This window comes from Indicator indicator, chromosome 3 (assembly GCF_027791375.1).
Source record: "Indicator indicator isolate 239-I01 chromosome 3, UM_Iind_1.1, whole genome shotgun sequence".
Lineage (NCBI taxonomy): Eukaryota > Metazoa > Chordata > Aves > Piciformes > Indicatoridae > Indicator > Indicator indicator.
The window spans coordinates 38,443,457-38,463,341 of record NC_072012.1 but is presented as its reverse complement, the minus strand read 5'-3'; the positions used below and the strand labels follow the sequence as shown (position 1 = coordinate 38,463,341).

At 37.0% G+C, this 19,885-nt stretch overlaps 1 protein-coding gene across 1 annotated transcript in view; it reads left to right on the top strand.

The window, feature by feature from the left end:
* The window catches only part of YAF2 (YY1 associated factor 2), a 28,168-nt gene extending 13,604 nt beyond the window's left edge, over positions 1 to 14,564 (top strand). Inside the window, exons 3-4 of the mRNA XM_054399567.1 lie at positions 11,319 to 11,471; positions 13,946 to 14,564. Of these exons, the coding sequence (XP_054255542.1) occupies positions 11,319 to 11,471; positions 13,946 to 14,183 (391 nt within the window). The 3' untranslated portion in view covers positions 14,184 to 14,564. The remainder of the gene's footprint in view (positions 1 to 11,318; positions 11,472 to 13,945) is intronic.
* The last annotated feature ends 5,321 nt before the right edge of the window (positions 14,565 to 19,885 follow it).

Here is a 19,885-nt window from a genome sequence, read left to right as displayed (position 1 = left end):
ACTGTAAAATCATGCATCTTTCCAACTGAGTCCTTGTGTACATCAGCTTGCTTTGGAGATTAGGAAGATCTTTTTATTTTTAGTTCTAGTTACTGTGTGAGAATGTAGACCTTAGTAGTCAGAGAAATGAGGACATGTGCTGAAGGAGATTTGAGTAGAGACTAGCAATAATACGATGAAGTAGAAAGTATGCACAGATAAGCTTTTCTTGAGATTTTAGTGATGACTGAACTACAAAAACGAAGATTAGAGTATTACTGTGGATATCAGATTTCTAGTAGCTTCTCAAGACATTAATATTTAGGATAGACATGAGTGGAAAATGATCTTCAAATAAATTACAAGATATTTAAAGCCTGTACATTTGTATTGGGAAATGATCAAGTCTAGTAATGAAAGAACAGAGTAGGATTTGAATGATTCAACTATGTTCTCCACAAGATTTTAAGGCATTAACTGTATTCTGTTCAGACTTCTAAAAGACATGGATGATGCAAAGATCAGCACAACAAGATTTCTACTAGGGTTTAGTTAAGGCTAATGTTATTTCTTCCAGTAGTTTTGTTTAGTTCACAATGGTGTATTCTTAACTGAGTTACTTAAAGTGGAATTATTTAAGAAGACGCTAACAAGTACTTACTCTAATACTAGCTTTACAGGAGTTTGTCTTTTTGGTTTTGTTGGTGGTTCCAAGAAGTGTTGAGCAGGGTGGTCTGCAGGTTCATTAGATGTGCAGCTCTTTCAATCAAGCATATGTGGTTGGTTGTTCTTTTCTTGGTGAGATAACACATTAGAAACATCCCCCTTATGAGGAAAGGCCGAGGGAGCTGGGTCTCTTTAGCTTGGAGGAGACTGAGGAGTGACCTCATTAATGTTTATATTGATGAGGTCAGCTGTGAAGGGTGAGTGGTGAGAGGACAGGCCCAGGCTCTTCTCAGTGACGTCCAATAATAGGATGAGGGGCAGTGGGTGCAAGCTGGTGCAGAGGAGGTTCCACGTAAACATAAGGGGAGACTATCACTGAGGGTGACAGAGCACTGGAACAGGCTGCCCAGAGAGATTGTGGAGTCTCCTTCTCTGGAGACATTCAAACCCACCTGGATGTGTGTTCTGTGTGACTACTCTAGGTGATCTTGCTCTTGCAGGGAGGTTGGGCTAGATGATCTTTTGAGGTTGCTTCCAACCCCTGATGTTCTGTGATGCTGTCTTGCAAATTTGTTGTGAAAACAACAACAAACGTGGAAGTATTGTAAATGGTTTCAATTGTTTTTAATATAGTTTTGCAGAATTTTAGACTAGCCAATGTATGAGAGTCTTTTAAAACCTTTATGAAATTATTCAGCCAAATGATATTTATGAAGAGATATTTATGAAACTGATCAGGTATTTAATGGTAAGATTTTATATGATTTCATAGAAGAGACAGCCATAATTATCGTGAAGTTGGCTTTCTTTGTGTTGCCTGCAGGTGAGGAATATATAAGATAAAAAAACAAAGAAGCAAAGGAGTGATACTGAATATTGTGCATTTCCAAGTACAGATAACTGAAATGCAGCCTTATATTCAAGGTGCAGTACTAAAATTATGCTATGAAGTAAAATACATGTTTGCTTTTAGCAAATGGGTAGCACATTAAAAAAAATAATCATTGCAAATGGCCCTGATACTGTTATTTTCTGCGTAAAGGTTGATGCTATATGAAGGGAGATGACTAAATTTAATTCGTTGCAAGTTCTGTCCTCCTTTATCATGGATTACTCTTCTTTCCAGTGGCAACGCACTACAGAATACAGACAACTAAAGTCTTTGTCTACCTTCTGTCACAAGAATTAAATTTGCTTCCAAATTAAAAAAAAAATTGAAGGCTGGAAAAATGTCTGACATGTTAAGAACGCATTTCTGAAATCCTCATTACATGAGGGAATAGCAAAAGCTGGTGGTGGAGGAGTGCTAGTACATGATTGAAATTAGAATTCCATTTGAAAAAATCATTGGGTATCTTAGCTCAGTTAGAAACAGACAGAAGCCCCCTCTCTGGAGATGTTCAAAACCCACCTGGGAGTTTTCCTATGTGATCTGGTATAGGTGATCCTGCTCTGGCAGTGGGGTTGGACTAGATGATCTTTTGAGGTCCCTTCAAACCCCTAACATTCTGTGATTCTGATTCTGTAGTAAATAGAGATGGGTGGCAAGTCTGTGGGGCTCTAGAGAGAGAGCAGTACAATCTTTTTTTCATAACAGTGTAATTCTGTTCTAACTTCTAGGTAAACACAAATTTACTAGGTTTGATACTATATAAAAAAATCATAAATTTAGTGCAAAGCAAGCCTAGAAGAGTTTGATTAGCGGCTTCTAAAAGCTTGCAGTTCAGAAAGAAAACAGACCTCTGGAAAAGAGGAAGGATAACAAGCTACAATTAAAGTAGAAATTGCTTGTGTCATGGTAACAGTATTTGTAGAACACAATGTATATATTACTGTAAGTTCTATGGTATTTTCAGGTATCCAGCAGTTTTACCCATCTTTTAGACAGTATAAACCTGTATTTGATGTGTCTGAGCCATTTGGCACGGTTGAATACCTCAAAAATCAGATGTTTTGGTACTGGGGATAGTATAGAAGAGCATATGGTTCAGGGGAAAACTAGTAAGATTTTAAAGGTGAATACTAATGGACGTGATGGATTTTGAAAACTAAAGGGAGAGTGATTAGTCTTTGAAGTATCATGTATTTACTTTAATAGAAGGTACTTGTTTCGAATTTGAGAACACCTTAAATTTCCCCCTTGCATTTGGCAGTAATTTTGAAAAGTGTCTTTATTGCTGTTTGATTCGTTATGGTAATACAACATTTCTGTGGATCACTTTGTTGTCAGAAATGCCTGCGGGAAGGCTCCACAGTAAAATTGTTTTCTGTCCAAAGTTACTAAGCATTTGCAGTGGCTTAAGAGGGTGCATAGCTGATTACTGCATGTCAGCTTATCCATGATTATTGCATTTCTGTAAGTCCACGGGACACATTTTATATGGAAGTCAGGACAACAGAGCTGTCAAAAGAATCAAGCAGTGTACTTGGAGATAAATGGAAAAAAAGTTTGTAAATTAATTTGCTTATGCCTGTCAGAATTGTGTACTTTTGGAAAGGTTACTTTTTAAGCAGTTGTCCATAAGTAGTAAATGAAGGTGGTAGAATACAGGAAAACTTGCAGTGGTTCAATGAGTTGACTGACTTTCTCTGATGCCTAGTGATTAGTGCTAGGTATTTTTTTCCTAGAAGCTGACTGAGCTTTTGCCTTTTGCTTTGCCTAAAGGTACTTAATTGAAAATACCCAACTTTGATTTTAGAGTTTCTACTACCTTAGAACTGTGACAAGTGTTCTGGGTTTAATCCATAGTGCATCAGCATACTGTGTGCTTATAATGCAGCTTTTAGAATAAACTTTCTTAAGGAGACATTAAAAAAAAAACTTCTGTGAAAAGGTCACTTTCTATTCTCATGCTGGGTTTTAGCAATAAACTTTGCAAGTTTGGCCAAAGATGACCTGTGTAAATGTATTAAGTTACTGCTTGTAAGACCTTTTGGCAATAACATTTGTCATAATCCTTGGAAAGCCCCAGAGTGAAATCAGGGTGCTGACTGACTAGATTATCTGGTTTCCAAAGAATAACTTCTACAGTACCTTGCTGCTGGGACAGGGTGGATTGCAGAAATATGAATGAAGCTGATGTTTCAAAACACACAAGACTCATTGCTTGAGTCTTGTGCAGTGAAGGCCTTAAAGCAAAAAGGATTTGTGAATTTCCATTAACTTGGTAACATTTATTCTGTCATCCTGAATTGCCTGAAAGGAAAGAATGTTTTGTGTTTAAAGAACAATGTGGATTTTTTAATTTTTGAGGAAAGGATTCTGTGACCAAGGGCAAGATGAAATCGGTGAGGTTTTTGTTCCAGATATTTCTAACCTCTCTTGAGGGATGAATCTGCTGTCTTGAACAAAAGGTCAGTGTCTCCCTGCAGGGAAGTTTAGATAAATGGTACTGCTGTAGGATTAGGGATGCCTTTGAATAAAACCTCTTCAAGTCTCTGAAACCTTTTTTTTTTTTCTTTTTTTTTTTTTTTCCCTTCCCTGTTTGTTTTGTTTTTTAAAGAAGTGATGATCTCTTACAGTGGAGGAAAGTCTTCATGTGCAAAATAAAAAGTTATGGACTATATGGGTGTCCTGAAGGGGTCAAACCCCCAAACATGCCCTAGCCCAAACAATGGCCTAAGCACCTGCAAATATGCTAACCTGGTCAGTTCCTGGGGTCCAGGTGGCCAAGGCAAATGTATAGCAGGTGTGATTAACATTGTAAGCACTCATGAATGTGCAAACCTGGACACTTCTGGGGTCCAGACAATCATGTACCACGTGTGATTAACTTCGTAACACAACTGTGAACTGTGTGTGCCCCTGGCCGTGTTTGGATATGCCCCATCCTATTCATCCATTTATCAGGGTCCTGTGTTACCAAAGGGCATTGTCTTGGGACAGTATTTAAACCAGCCAAGAAGTCAGGCAACTTGCCTTGTTCTCACCCAGACAGCAACAAGAACCAAATGCTGCCAGAGTAGCAGCTGAGGGCCTGCTTACCACAAAGAGACTAGAGCCAAATGGTGCCCGAGTAGCAGCTGAAGAACTAGCTCTAGCAGACCAACAACTTCACCCAGACTTTGCATCTGGACCAAGGCAGAAAGGGGAAACCTCCAAGGGAACTGAATCCCAGAAGAGGCTACAGCCCAGCGACTGGGCACAACAAGAGAAGGCCCCCCAGCCCTCTCTGAGCCAAGGACTGCTCGAATTATAGCCACAGCACCTGGGAAGATACCGGACAGAGGAGCAAGTTGTAAGTACCCAGCTAATCTGCCATGGAATCCCATTTGTGGGAAAACCACAGATCACAGCACCAGTGTTTCCAATTTGGAATTGCTGTATTGGAAATGTTAAATCTGTGATTAAATCATTCAGCTGTCTTTGTATGTGCAGTGTAATCCCACAACTGAATAATTGAACCTGTGGATATATTTTGTAAATACGGTGGTGTTTGAAGATACCACCACCAGGAAATATTAATTATAAAATATATAAAAATATACATTTTTATTACAATGGCATACTGTGCAGAGTTCTTCATAAAAGCAGGTGAAAAGATTTGAAGAAATACCATAGGCTTTGGTTTGCTCAGGTGCTGGTCTTCTCTGGGGATGAAAATAATGATAGGAGATAAGATATTGCTGATGAGTTTGAACGCTTGAACTGCTCTGATGAATAAATGATTTCTGGTATATAATAGTTATCTGTTCTGTTTGGTAGTATGAACATCTTATCTGTTGATTGAATCCTGTCGTTCAAAAGGTAGTTTATTGGTATCTTGAAGAGAAACTTGAGTCCGTGAACCCAGAATAGATTGGTACTATATTAGGCAGCTACAGCATAACATCCCAATGTAGAAATAGTTTTTCACAGCAATTTCTTCCTGATTTCTAAGGTCATAGAATTGTTTTGTTTGGAAAAGACCTCTAAGATTATTGAGTCCAATCATTGACCTAACACCACCATGACCACATCATCCCAAAGTGCTGTGTCCAAATGTTTCTTGAACACCTCCAGGGACAGTGACTCCACCACCTCCCTGGGCAACCTGTTCCAGTGCCTGACCACTCTTTCTGTAAAGAAATTTTTCCTAATGTCCAATCTAAACCTCCCCTGGCACAGTTTCAGGCCATTTCCCCTTGTCCTATCCCTGATATTAGAGAGAAGAGATGAACTCGCACCTCACTACAACTTCCTTTCAGGTAGTTGTAGAGATGGAGGCATGATGTTTATAATTTTATAGGAAACTAGGGATTAAAAGGAATTTGAATACGGAATTGTATCATCTTGTTGGATAGGTAATTAAAACTGGACTAGAATATTGCTCTAGTTATTGGAGTTGAAGTGTGGTAAATAGTGACCAAAGCTCAATAGCAGACTTAAATATCTGTCCTAACAGGTGGTTAATCTTTAGATATGTTGTGTGTGGCACTTGCTTTACAAAACAGGTCATTTGCTGCTCTAGACAGGATGAGCCTCCAGCAAGGACTCTGTCTGAATTGGAACTGGGAAGTGGATGGGCTTGAGAATATGAAAGGGAAGGAAAGAATGGAAGCTCTGCTTGACAGATATTATTCTGGATTCAGGTTGATTGAAAGCTGAGGTGACAGTGTTTTCTTAATTTCTGTTAATACTGGGAGATTGTAATTTTAATACTTTGGCAGTAGTAAAATACACAAAGCAGAGGAGATCTGGCTTCAAAAGAGTGTGCCTTTGAGTATGTCTTCAGAATATCTGAACTCTGTAAGGTGTGTATTATAGATGACAATACACTTCTCCCACAACAGGCTGGAAAGGTATATGTATTGGACACTGAGGTTTTATTACAACATCTAGCTTTCCATACAGAAAGGTGTAAGAAATGTTCTGACATCTGTGGATGCTGGAACAATGTGGGTACTGGTTCTGTGTGGACCAGCTCAAGTCCAGCATGGCTGACAATGAATCAAACCTAAGGTGCTGGCTACTCTGTTGGACTGTTGATGTCTCTGTGCTCTGCTTCTCAGCAGCTGTTTGCTGTGTGCTGCTCTGCAGTCTTATTCTGTGTGTTCAGGATATGCAGGACCAAAGAGATGACTCTCCTTCAAACCCTGCACACTGGAGTGCATCATGCTGAGACAAGTTTCTTTTAAGATATAGGTAGACTTGGGGTTGATTAATGGAAAAACTGTCAGAGTTGTCTACATAATGCCCTTTGTTTCCAGACTCTAGCAGATGCACCCTAGAGCATGTTTGACAGATAAGTAGCTCAGGTCTGTCAGAATTTCAGCTTATATTCTGAGTAGTGCAGGAAACATTAGACTGTTTTATGGACTTGTGATGTTTGTAGAAGCAACACTGTACAGATGTAGTTGTGCTCTATACAAATTAAACAAATTCAACCAGACTGCATGGTGCCTCAGCATTGAGCCAGTCTGGTTGTCTGTATGTTCAATGCACAGCTCAGGTGGCAGAGAGCTCACTGCTTCTGCTGCATGTGTTGATTATTAGCACTGATTGGTTTGCTTATCTCCATTTTGCAAGTGGACCCACTTTGTTGTAATGAGACCAAGTTATTCACCATACCAAAGTGGTGAAAATTCTTTTTATATAGATTATTGGTAAGTGCCGGGTGAGGGAAATTAAGGTAGTATGTACTTCTGTAAGATGTCCAAAATTACTTATGAGCAGGAAGGTATTGTGTTGAGCTCTGCAAGAGGGAAATGACTCAGATCATAAGTTCCAGATATCATTTGATGTAATGCACTGTGTGTATTCTTAAAGTGGTGTTTTTAATCTCTAGGCATGTAAATTGCTGTGCTATAACTGTTTGGGTTTTCTTTTTTTTTTTAAGAATCCCAACCACGAAAACTTAGTCCATCTTTCTTAGTATTAAATACTTGCTTCCTTTGAGAGCATCAGTGTTAAAGGAGTTGCTGCAAACAAAATCTAAATAGAAAAATCTCTATAAATACACTAAAACACCAGCTAGATCAAATCCTGTAAGATGAATTTGAATGCAGTTGCATCTTGCAGCAAGAATAGAGTTAAATTGATGACATCGTTGTCATTAAGCATTAATCAGAATTGTAGAGAGGGCAAAAACTGTATCTTTGAATGTTTGTATTAGTCTGTTGGCTTTTTAATAAACCCCCCAAAAATTTAGTTTCCTTATTTTTATAAAAGAGATTATGGAGTATGTGAGTATTTATATACAGGACCTTGAAATCAATGTTGGAGTTAGATAATTAACAATCATAATAGATGCATTTGGAACAGAAATGTGGGTGGAAGTATGGCTGACGCCATAGAAAGATAGCACTGCTGAAAAGCAAAACTGGTAGAAGAAAGGCATAATATTTTGAGCTATGATGTTTAGTGACCTCTTGGAAGCTCAGTGAATCTGTTGGTATGTCTGTAGTGCTTAGGGTCTCTACCATTAAGCTCGCCTCTGTTGGAAAGAATGGATAGCTCTTCTCTTTTGTAATAGTGTATGCCTCTCTTGATCAATGTTCCACTTAAAGTGACTGAAGTGAAGTTATTAGATAAAAAGGCAAAGTTTTGAGGGGCTCACCAAGCAATGTGTATTGTATTTATGAGCGTTTCTGCCTCTATTGTTGAGTTGTAAAGTCTTGCCCACAGGTAAAGGCAAAAATGCTTGTAATCATACTGCAGGAGTTTATAGAGCTTCTTTCTAAACACCAGTCTGCTTGGGTGCTTTCAAATATGCTCAAAAAGCAAATTACCATAAATACATTAATGAAATAGAAGGCACTGTTGACACTATCTGTATTGGCTTGATCTGTAGCATCCAAAACCAAGGAGTCTTTAACTAACTGGTTTTGAAAACCAGTGATTTAAAATGTTGTATTTTGGCAACTCATCAAAATCAATTTCCTGTTACAGAAATAGTTTTTTGTACATTTATCTTGTGAGAGAGAGCCTTCTCTATGAATTGCTTCATCCTTGAATGACATGATTCAGCTCCACTAAATCTTACCAGGTTAAAGCTACATGAGTGCCAAAGTTATCTCCTGAAGTCTGCATGACTTGCAAAGTGCCTGGTTGCAATTCAGTAGCCCTTTTTTGAGTACCTAGAAAAAAAAAATAATTGAATGCTTGAAAGATGCTCTTAGAGATTTGAATATATTATTATTTTTCTCAGTGTTTTAATATAAAAACAGTGAATGCCTCATTTAAGAAATCTGGAAATGACAGTGCAGGTAATAAATTTTGGAACAGAGGTATAACTGACAGCTATAGAAATAATTGACAACGAAAAGATGGATGCTTAATTGCTAGGAATGAAATAACTGAATGGAATTCCTTGTAACAGCAAGGCCACAAAGAACCTCTTGATTAATTCATACTGCATCTTCCCAAACATAATTTCTCTATGTTTTTTTGGTCTTAACTGACTTCTGTTCCTTGTGGCAAAGGTATTTTTTGTCAGTCTCATTTGTTTTATGGTACTAGAGAAAAGTTCTAAACCTAGGACATAGTTTCAATTTTAATTTCCCATCTGTAGTCTAATAGACATTACCTAGTTTGCCCTCAGGGATTGAAATTGTTGCAAATAGTTGGCTAAGATATTTTTTTTTTCCCTTTCTATCCTTTTTTAACGAGTTTCCATGGTCATGGTGTTGTCCACAGCCCTGGGCAATAATTAATTCCATGTTGATAAGTTCACGTTAATTCATAAGTAACATGTCAGATGGATCCTCTCAGGTCACTATGTAGTAATTACAAGATTTTTACTTGGCTGTCACTAGAAATACTAACTCACTGTATCCATAACTCCTGAAGCAATCTTCAAGACAGATTATTACTTTTGTTTATATATCACAAGTGTTTTCCACCCGAAATGAGAAGCTTCTTCAATTACACCTTGGTTGTTCTTGCTTTGTTGTGAGCTGCTATGATGAAAGGTCAAACCAGTTTTGAGACAAGTTTTCTCAAAAATGTCCTATGTAGTCTGTTAATGTAAGCAATTGTAGTCCATTTTGTCATTTCAGTGATTGTTTTGGAGTCCATATATTGTGGTTTTCCAAGGTCCTAGTTACAATGCTTTCTTTTTAAAAACAGGCAGTCATATATTTGCCAGCTGATATAAGTTGGGTAGTTTTCACTAAGTGATCCGTGGCTGATCTTGAGCTCTCCATGACATGGTGTGAGCTTAGTTCATGAGTGGGTATGTGGTAGTCTAGTTTTCACTCCAGACTTCTATTGTGTTGACATTATTAGTAGTTTCTATTTTTACTTTAATTCATTAAGAACTTGCTGTGAAGACTCATGAAATCTGAGATGGTTTATATTAACTGCCTTCCCCACGCTTTATAGATTCTCGTAACTCGGCCTGCACTCTGTAACATGAACTACTCCAATACTTACTAAAAATAAAACTTGCTAATGGGAGCTGCCTTGATTTTTCTGCTTTTGTTAATTTACTTATGACCTAAGCAAGAAGTGTCAATAATGTGATCCTGTGGGCTGAGATAAATAAGTATGTGTAATAGCTGATAGCTTCTATTGCTTTAATAACTGCTTTGTATTTTTGGAGTATCACAGTGCATATAATTTGTGCTCTTTCTAAGATGACCCATCAGCATCACTTAAGTAACAGAACCCAAGAATTTCATAGGGTAAACACTCTTTTGGAGAAGAAATCTTCATCTTCAGAGTCTCAATAGAATCACAGAACCTTCCATTTTATATGCTATGACTTGAAATTTACTTCTAAAATCTTAAAGAAATAGACTTGCATTGGATGGAGTAAAATACTTCGTTTCAAATTATTTTGTTTTCTACTGGAATACAGTTATTCTAAAAGTGAAGCCATTGCAGAATAATGTTTCAGAAAACGTAAAAATAGTAAACTAAAGTTGTTTTGCCTGCTATTCCTCTTCCCACCCCGGTTTTTAGTTTGGATCAAAACTTGAAAACGAAACCTGTGTTGTGTATCCTGACGCAATGTGGTCAGAAGTTTCTGTTACCAGCTTTTAAAGTATATATGTACTGACAGCTACATCTTGATAATAGTGAAGAATGTTTTTTTTTCCAGTGAACAGCTTGATAAAAATGATACACAACAGCATTTGTCATTGCTCTCAATGAATTTTTTGGAGCTGAAAAGAAGTTTTACTCTGTCAGGCCAACAGTAGCTTTAGCTCTGATACCCGAAAGGTCAGCTCTTTCCTTTTTGTGATATGGATTGTATACTTTTGTACTGGAGTACACTCAAAATTGACTGCCTTGTCATTGGATGGGGCTGGGAGTGGGTGGTAAAGTATTCCCTCTGGAAGCCTCATCTTCTGGAATTCACTCTGTGTAAGTCTCTGTGTATGACAGCTGGGAGAAAAGGGCACGTGAAAAAGTCTTGTCTCTAAATCCTTGAAAAAAAAAACAACCAAACACCTCCACCCCCCACCCAAAAGAAAAAAAAGAGCCCAAACAAGTAACAACCAAAGCACAAACAACAGCCCTCCCCCCCAGCCCAAACTAACAAAAAACCAACTCGTGCATTGATAATGCAAGTGAAACAAAAGGCTGTAATGGGTTTAAATTTGATACGGTATTGTAATGAAGTATTAGCAGCAAGATAAGTTGTAGCAATGTTTCTTTTCATAGTGATTGTTAATAACTAAAATGTGGACAGCTTGAGGCTTATGAAGTTTGAGCATTATACATGTCTGTGTATGTGTGCACACAGGAAACCTCGACCTGTCTCTCAGCTGGTTGCACAACAGGTCCCACAACAATTTGTGCCCCCTACACAATCAAAGAAAGAGAAAAAAGACAAAGTAGAAAAGGAAAAAAGTGAAAAGGAGACAACAAGCAAAAAGAACAGTCATAAGAAAACCAGGTAAAAATTTTAGAAACTTTTGCAGTATTGGTAACACATAACTTTAAAAAAAAAAAAAAGTTCAGTGATTTTACTGCTTTGTAAGTTCTGTGGTGAACTCTTTCAAAAATATGGCTAAATATGTTTGTGTGAAATTTCCTCAATTTAGAATGCCTATTAAATATGAAGAAAACATGCAGTTTGTAATTTTGACCAGAAGATGGAAACCATCTGAATATAGAGGAAGATTGATTGTTTGTGTTAGGGGTTACAGATGTTTCTCGCACCACACAAAACTGTAATAGGTAAACAGTTGATACTTGTCATTTCTGGAGATTTCATGCAAAATGAGAGAGAGAGAGAGAACCAGTACCAGACTGCAGAAGAGTGGGAAAGTAACACGGAATGAACTTTGAAAGGCTGAACTAGGGCACAAATTAATGTGATGACATAAGACACGTATATTACCTAGTGATAAAAATCTCTATGCTGCATCTGGGGTACTGAAGGAAACCTTGAACTGTTAGAACTGAGAACATTAAATATTGCAGTACAGACAAGCAGTTGTAAAAGCCTTGATCTTGCAGTCAGGAGGGTACAGACCGCAAAACAAAAGCAGCAGGTTTTAGTCCCTAAATCATCACCATCTAAGCATAAATTCATTGTGGCAAAAAGTGCTGTGCCAAAAAATCTGTGTATAAGACACACAGTCTAATCAGATGTGGGAGGAACTACTAATTTGTTTTGGTTTTGGTTTTTTTGGAAGCGTTCCAGCCCACTCCGAAGTAGTCCAGCCAAGGAAGATTCCTTTGGAATTAGTTGTGCAGAGAAGTAGCAGATGATTCTTCTGTTCCTGAAATAAGATCATTGAGACCAGGGAGAGATGAAGAGTCAAGGAAGAACAGTCATTGAAGTCATGATTAGGATTAAGGATACTAAGATATTCCTTCCTTTTATTTTTTTTAATACTCAAATTTATTAGCTTGCCCATTAAGCTGAAGTGCTTAAGTTATGAAGTATCTGAAGTTAACAAAGTGTGTTTTAGTTAAGCTAATTAAATATTATAAATTGAAATATTGATGGTTAAATTGCAGTAGTACATTTTAAAAATGCCAAAGTGAGATAAGGAAGGGGGGAGAATATGGAAGAAATACCTGAAATACCAGTATTAAGATTTTCATTAAGAATTACTATTTGAAATAACTAGGCTACTTTTTTTCAGTTTTTCACAGAATGTATTTTCTGGGTAGGATAGCAAGTTAAAAATGCTTGATTCAGTTTACACATATTTCTGCAGTATCCTTTGGGAAAAGGATATCCTTTTCTCTTTGCCTTGTACGTTATTTTTGGAAACTTGCATGTACACCCAATATAATTAATAAGCTCCAGGCATGGCACTTAGTCAGGTTGGTAATGCTGAATTTTTCTCTCTGTTCCCATGTTAAAGAGCAGCAGATTTTCATTTTCTCTTCAGTTCTTCAGTTGTGATACTTCAGCCTCAGGGGAACAAGATGTGAATGCCTTTCTCTGTTCTAGCGAAGGAAAGGCATGAAGTGTTTCAGCTGAAGTGACTAGGAACCAGTTCTACTTCAAAGTCAGATGATGGGGTAAAAGTTAGGGCTTTGCTGTTAGTACACCTGCTAACATCATGTCGTTATTTTATTGCAGCTTGAGGTAGTGAAAGCTGTGGAGTCTGTTAAATACATAAAGCTATGCTGTTTATAACCAGTTGTATAAACTGTCTGGTGACAGTTTTTCATGGCAGTCAAAGGAAAATAATAAACTGAAAGTACTTTATGCTTATAATTAGGAAAAATGTGATGGCAAAACATAAGTAAAAATGTTATTTTGTTCTTCTTGTGAAAATCAGTTGAAAGATTAGATGAAGATACTTAGCCTAACAATGTGTGCAATACTCAGATCTGTGCATAATGTAAATCACAGAATATGCCAGAAATACTGCACTGTGAATGCAAAGTCCAGTCAAATAGAATACTAGCAGTCCTAGTGAGGTTTTTAAATGAAGTAGTACCTGCTGGAAGTTAACTTTATTTGTGCTGTTGAATTCAAAACAGACAGCAACATCTTCATTATTGAACATCAGTCTCTAATTAGAATTGTTGCTTTAAGGCTGCTGCAGAAATGGATCTTTCTCTGGATCAAATGTACAACTTTCTATAGCCACAATAAAGACAGACTTAAATTTTAAATGTAAAAACCTTCACATGTGAAAGACATCCATATTGCTGCACAGCTACATTATTCATAAGGTCAACTTTTAAATAATCGTAGGAGAAGGTAATATGTTGTGTTCAGCTGGATAATATGAAATGTACTAGGAAACACTTCACCATAACTACTTATGGTGTGGTGTTTTCCTGTGTTTTACGTGTTGCACATAGCAGTCTTACGTTCCTCAGAGCCCCTAAAATACAGAAGGAAGACAAGATAGTAAAATGGTGCATGTGCTTTTAATGACTATTTGCTTATTTTAGGCCAAGATTGAAAAATGTGGATCGAAGTAGTGCTCAGCATTTGGAAGTTACCGTTGGAGATCTGACAGTCATAATTACAGACTTTAAGGAGAAAACTAAGTCACCACCTGCTTCCAGTGCTGCTTCTGCAGATCAACACAGTCAGAGTGGTTCTAGCTCTGACAACACAGAAAGGGGAATGTCCAGGTCATCTTCACCCAGAGGAGAAGCATCATCACTGAATGGAGAATCTCATTAAAGTTTATTTCTGGTTTCTTTAGTCTCTTCAAAACATGCAAATACATAACTTCTGTCACCTGTTACCACATTTTCATGACAGGATATTCATGCACAATTGATACATTGACTGGAACATAATTTATGCATTTAAAAAGAAAAAATGAAAAAGTGCAGTGGTAGAAACAATAATTTAAATGCAATCTAGAAATGCTTACATAGCATTTTTCAGGCCAACTTTTTAATTTTCATGTGTAAAGGTGCCATGAAAATGTGGTTTGAATGTTCATTATGCAGTGTTATTGGTAAGTCCATTTTCACTTTTAGTTTAGTAAATTCTAACACATCTCTTGGAGTCTCTATTATTGGCATGTACTGAATTAAAATTTTTATAACATAGTTCAAGCTGCCTAAATATGTATTATTTGAGAATTGTGAAACATAGTTATATGTATGCAAGTCAAAGATCAACTTAACTATTGCTGCAACAGAATTTTCATAATTATCTTAAACACCTGCTGGTACTTGGTGTGGTTAAATAGGAAAAATGTTATTAAATAAAACATTTGTACGAATTTTTGCCAATGTTTGACACATTTTACTAGATGACTGAATTATGTTGATGGTTTTACCAATATTTTTTCACACTTTAAAACACTTATTGTAATGTTTACAAGCAAAATAGAAAACACATTCTAAGTATTGATTGGTTAACCTTACAATTCAGGTGAAGGTCTGCATTGTCACTGTACACTGGCATTCTATGTTGTATCTCAGATGAGGACACATTTGGCAAAAATTAACATTTGGAAATAGGAAAGTTTGGAAAAGCTTTAAAAATAACAGAAGTGCATTTCTCATTTCTGCTTAAGTGTTATTTCCTTGCCCCAAGTTTATCTAGTCTCACATAGTCACTTCATTTCATTACAGGAGTAACAGACGTTGCACAAGCATAAGGAAATAACAATGCTATAATTTTTTTTTTGTTCCCAAGTCAATTTCTTTAATGTTGATTTGGCCTATTAGAATGTATTATGTCATAAACCATGTGAAAAAACTCAGTATCCTACTTTATGGCATAAACTGTCAACATTTCCGCACTTAGCAATATACAGAGCAGAATTATTTACAGTCCCATCTGGTATTATGTAAAATTACCAATAAAATATTTTTGTGAATACAGATTTTGCATTTTTGTTTACAGCCAGTAAGTGTTTTGATGCACACATGCAATCCATGTCTAGATTTTAAAGTGTAGAATCAGGTTCAGTACACAAGTCCATTTAGCTCCTTTTAGTGAGGGAGTCTACTTACACTCCTGTGGTGATATCGTTTTGTTTTGTTTTTCTCATTTCATTCAAAGTAAAGATATTTTTAAGTCCCTGTAAAAGTTGGATGGACCGTCTTGGTAGTGAATCCAGCCCCAGATTATTACCAACGTATGACTGGTCTTCTTAACAGCTAAAACGATAGATTTTTGTAGCCCCTGACAATTGTGATGTTTGGTGGTTTCTTGTAGTAATGTATTTTTCTGTTTTTAATGCAGTACTTCTACAGGCACAATGGTACTGTTCTATTTTGTAAGATGCTAGTTGTGAAATACAGTTAGTTACATAAAATGAAAGTCTGATGTGATATCTGAGAACATACATACCTCATTCCTTGGTGTTGCTGTTTAAACTTTTTAGACATCAAATGCTTATTATAGGCTATTTCAAGTGGATAACTACTGACCTGTTAATTATGTATTCTGCTTTATCTTACTAAGTAGGGTGTCTGTCCATTGCCGTTACCCGGCCACGTCTTAGTATCTGTAATACAATGCATTTTAAGGTTCTTAAATGTTTTGGGGGCTGGGTGGATGTTCAGAACAACGTACAGTAGTTTTTAAAAGAAAAATACATGCTTCTCAACTTTATTTTTTTATATTTTATTTTTAGGTGGGACTATGTGCAGAATATACTGATGTAATGGATTGCAAGAGAGCTGAAACTGTATAAAGTAAGCAGTTTAATGAAAGCAAATCTCATTGCAAGATGTTTATGAAATGTGTTTCTAATTTAAAATGTAATGAATGCTAACACATTTCAGAATTCTTTGCAAACAAATAATAATCTATTACCAGTAGTTCACTGAACAGGGAACGTATTTTCACTTAGCGTTATGTGAATAAACCACCCAGCACTGCCAACAAGAGGTCTCTTTGTATCTTCAGAAATAAGTAGCCTTTTGCTTTGGAAGGAAGGGACGATGATGTGGATTTTACTATGATTCAATTGTCTCTAGATAAGTCTCCAAAATGTGGTACAAGCGTGGTTATAACCAAAAAGAATACTGAAAAGTCTCGCTGTTCTTTATGGAATGAAATATAGAAAAGAAATTTCTAACTACAGATACAACACAAGTCAGGATCTGAAAACTGAGCTGTGGTGGTTTTAACTGAACTATTACATTGCCAGTGTTTGCGTTGCAATGATGCCTGTTTTGGCATTAAAGTTAAGATGTTTTCCCGTTTGTGATTAAAGGGATGTGACAACACTGACATCAGAGTAGACAAATTCTAAGTAGAATGGCAATTTACTCTGTTTATAATGTTATAATTCAAATGAACTTCACTTTCATAATTTCTAAATAATTTTGATTTGTAGTAATCCTAAGTCCTTTTTCTAACTGTAAATATATTTAAAAGCATCTTTACTCCATTTATAAAAAGTGAAAAATTAATGTTGTAATGTGTTTTGATTAGCTGTTTTTCTCTGTGACTGCTTTCTGCATAAGAACTGTTATTTGTTAAATTGTATATGCACCAGTCTTCAACAGCCATACATCCTGGGTTGTTCATGAAATAGTGACCCATCAGAGACAAGCGTGATAGTGTTCCATGTAAATTACTTCCTTTGTGTGCTGATTGTCTGGTTTCAGAAAGGAAAAGGGGGAAGAAATGGGGGAAAATTAAGTATAAATAGTTCATTGATAAAGTGTACAACAATTCAATCTATTCCTAACTTTGCCTCTAATTATAGGTGGAATAAGGAAAAGAATAAATACACAGTTGTATACTATAATCCTTTTTTGATAAGTCTACGTATTGGATATAAACAAAAGTTGTTCTACTTAGTAGAAGATTAAATTGTGCCATATAAAATCTTGATTCTAAGAGAAATGGTAGGAAAAAATTAGGTTAAAAATTTTTAAATTCTTGATACTGAAATTCTTGAGATTAAGACACACGACTGAAGTTTTAAGCTGTTATGTTTCTCTAGATACTTAATATTTTGGGCTACAGATTTTAAAAGTCTCAAAATTTGATTTCTGTAATTGGTGCACTTTTTGTGATACTACAGACAGCACATTTTTAGGTATCTGGGTGAGATAGAATACTTATTACAATTTGTTTACACCAGTTCACTGTATTGTTCAGGCAGGTTTTCTAAACTTGACAAGCGTATGGCTCTGCATCTTGGATACTTTAATATTTCTGTCTCCTGCCTCAAAAGCCTGACAGTTTCCCACGTTTTGCTGATTGATTATACTTTTGTTGTACAAGTGGATTTGGCACAGAACTGTCTATTGTGTAGTTTCTGTGTACATCCAGGGTTTTTTAACTATCTGCTTTTTTTTTTCTGTCATGTGGCTTGTTTGGACTCTGCTTCCTACTAGAGAGTCTTGGTGTACTTCCTTTCCAATATCAGAAACTATATGGAAATAGAAATGCAATGTAAATTAATTTCTCCAAAGGCACTAACAGTAAATTTGGCCTGTGCATACTCAGGGATAAGTCAGATTGGATGACAAATTTAGTGGTAGTTTTGGCTAGTGAACCAGTCAGATGGGATATTTTGCAAATGCATACTTCTGTCTTGAGATTTGGGTATGTTGGAAATACAGTTTTAGCTGTCACAGGTTTTCTTCTGTGAAATTATGCCTCAATTTACAGGATCACAGAATGGAAGGGGTTGGAAGGAATCTCTGGAGATTGTCTAGTCCAACCCCACTGCTAACGCAGGTGCACCTACAGCAGGCTGCTCAGGACCACATCCAAGCACATTTTTAATATCTCCAGAGAAGGAGACTTCACAACCTCTCTGGCCAACCTGTTCCAGTGGTCCATCACTCTCAAAGAAGTTTTTCCTTATGTTCAGATGAAACTTAATGTGTTCCAGCTTGTGCCTGTTGGTCACCATGGAAGAGTCTGGCCCCATCCTCTTGGCACCTGTTCTTTAGATATTTATAAACATTGATAAGATCTCTTCTCAGTCTTCTCTAGGCTTAACAGCCCCAGGTCTTTCAGCTTTCCTCATAAGAGAGATGCTTCAGTTCCATGCTCATCTTGGGCTCTCCATTAGTTCCTTGTCTCTTGAACCGGGGAGCCTAGAACTGTACAAGTGCTCCGAATGTGGCCTCACAAGGGCAGAGTAGAGAGGGATCAGAAACCTTACATTTTCTGCTGGCCACACTTACGCACCTCAAGATGCCATTGTCCTTGGCTACAAGGACACATTGCTGGCTCATGGTGAGCTGCTTGTCCACCAGTACTTCCAAGTCCTTCTCTGCAGAGCTGCTTTCCATCAGGTCAACCTCTAGCCTGTACTGTGTGGAGTTATTCGTCCCAAGGTGCAGGACTTGCCCTTGTTGAGCTTCATTATAATCTTCTCAGCCCAACTCTCCAGCCTGTTCAGGTCTTGCTGAATGGCAGCACAGCCTCTTGGTGCGTCAGCCATTCCTCCAGTTTTGTATTTTCAGCTAACTTGCTGAGGGTACTCTCTATCCCTTCTTCCAGGTCATTGGTGAATATGGTGAACAAGACTGGGCCCGTTACTGACCCCTGGGGAACACCACTAGCCACAGCCCTCCAGTTAGACTGCACCACTGATCACAGCTTATGTCAGAGCAGTTTCAATTTGAAAGGTAGCCTATCACAAACTAGCAAAATCTGTACAGTAAAATCAGTTAAACTGAGGAAGCTCATTTGGTTTTCTTTTGTACTGGTAAAGTTTTAACATGAGGAGAGATTGCTAAAACACTTAAGAGACTTGCCTATGGTGGCAATTAGATATTAAGGTTAGTTTGACATCTAAAGAAGAAGCCGTGCTTTAATAAATGTAACAGGATTTAACTACTGAATTTAAAAAGTACTTCACAAGTTAATTACAAATCAGTGCTTCACAGAAGTTGTTGTAACTTTGTCTAGAACGAAGTAAATGGTGTAATAGCAATGGATAGCTGCATGCTTGGTGTAGTGAATGGTATTATCCAATAGCAAGTGATATTTAAGTGACTTTCCTAAGACATTGCAGAAGATGGTTGTGGTCTGTCTGTGAACAAGTCCTAGGAGCTCTGGTGTCTCTCCTGCCTTTGCTTAAACTATACTATTGGATTCAAACAGCAAAAGAAAATGTGGTGGACAAATAAATTAGTTTCACATCCTAGACTCTTAGTAATGCATGAGCTGTTTACAGCTTCTGTTGAACTGTATCAGTGAAAATTAGTTAAAATGAACTACCACTGTGCAGTACTTAATACCTCAGGAGATTAGTTCAGTCCTAATCTTGCCCCTTTTGTTACAGTAAAGAGATAAAAGTAATTGGAAGAATTTGCTCTGTCCACTGATACTGGATTTCGGGAGCAGAGAGTTTAATGAGCACAGAAAATTTTAGCTGTACTTGTTAAGAGTTAAACATGGAAGACAAAGGATAAAAGCATATTCCATAGCTCAAATCAGTG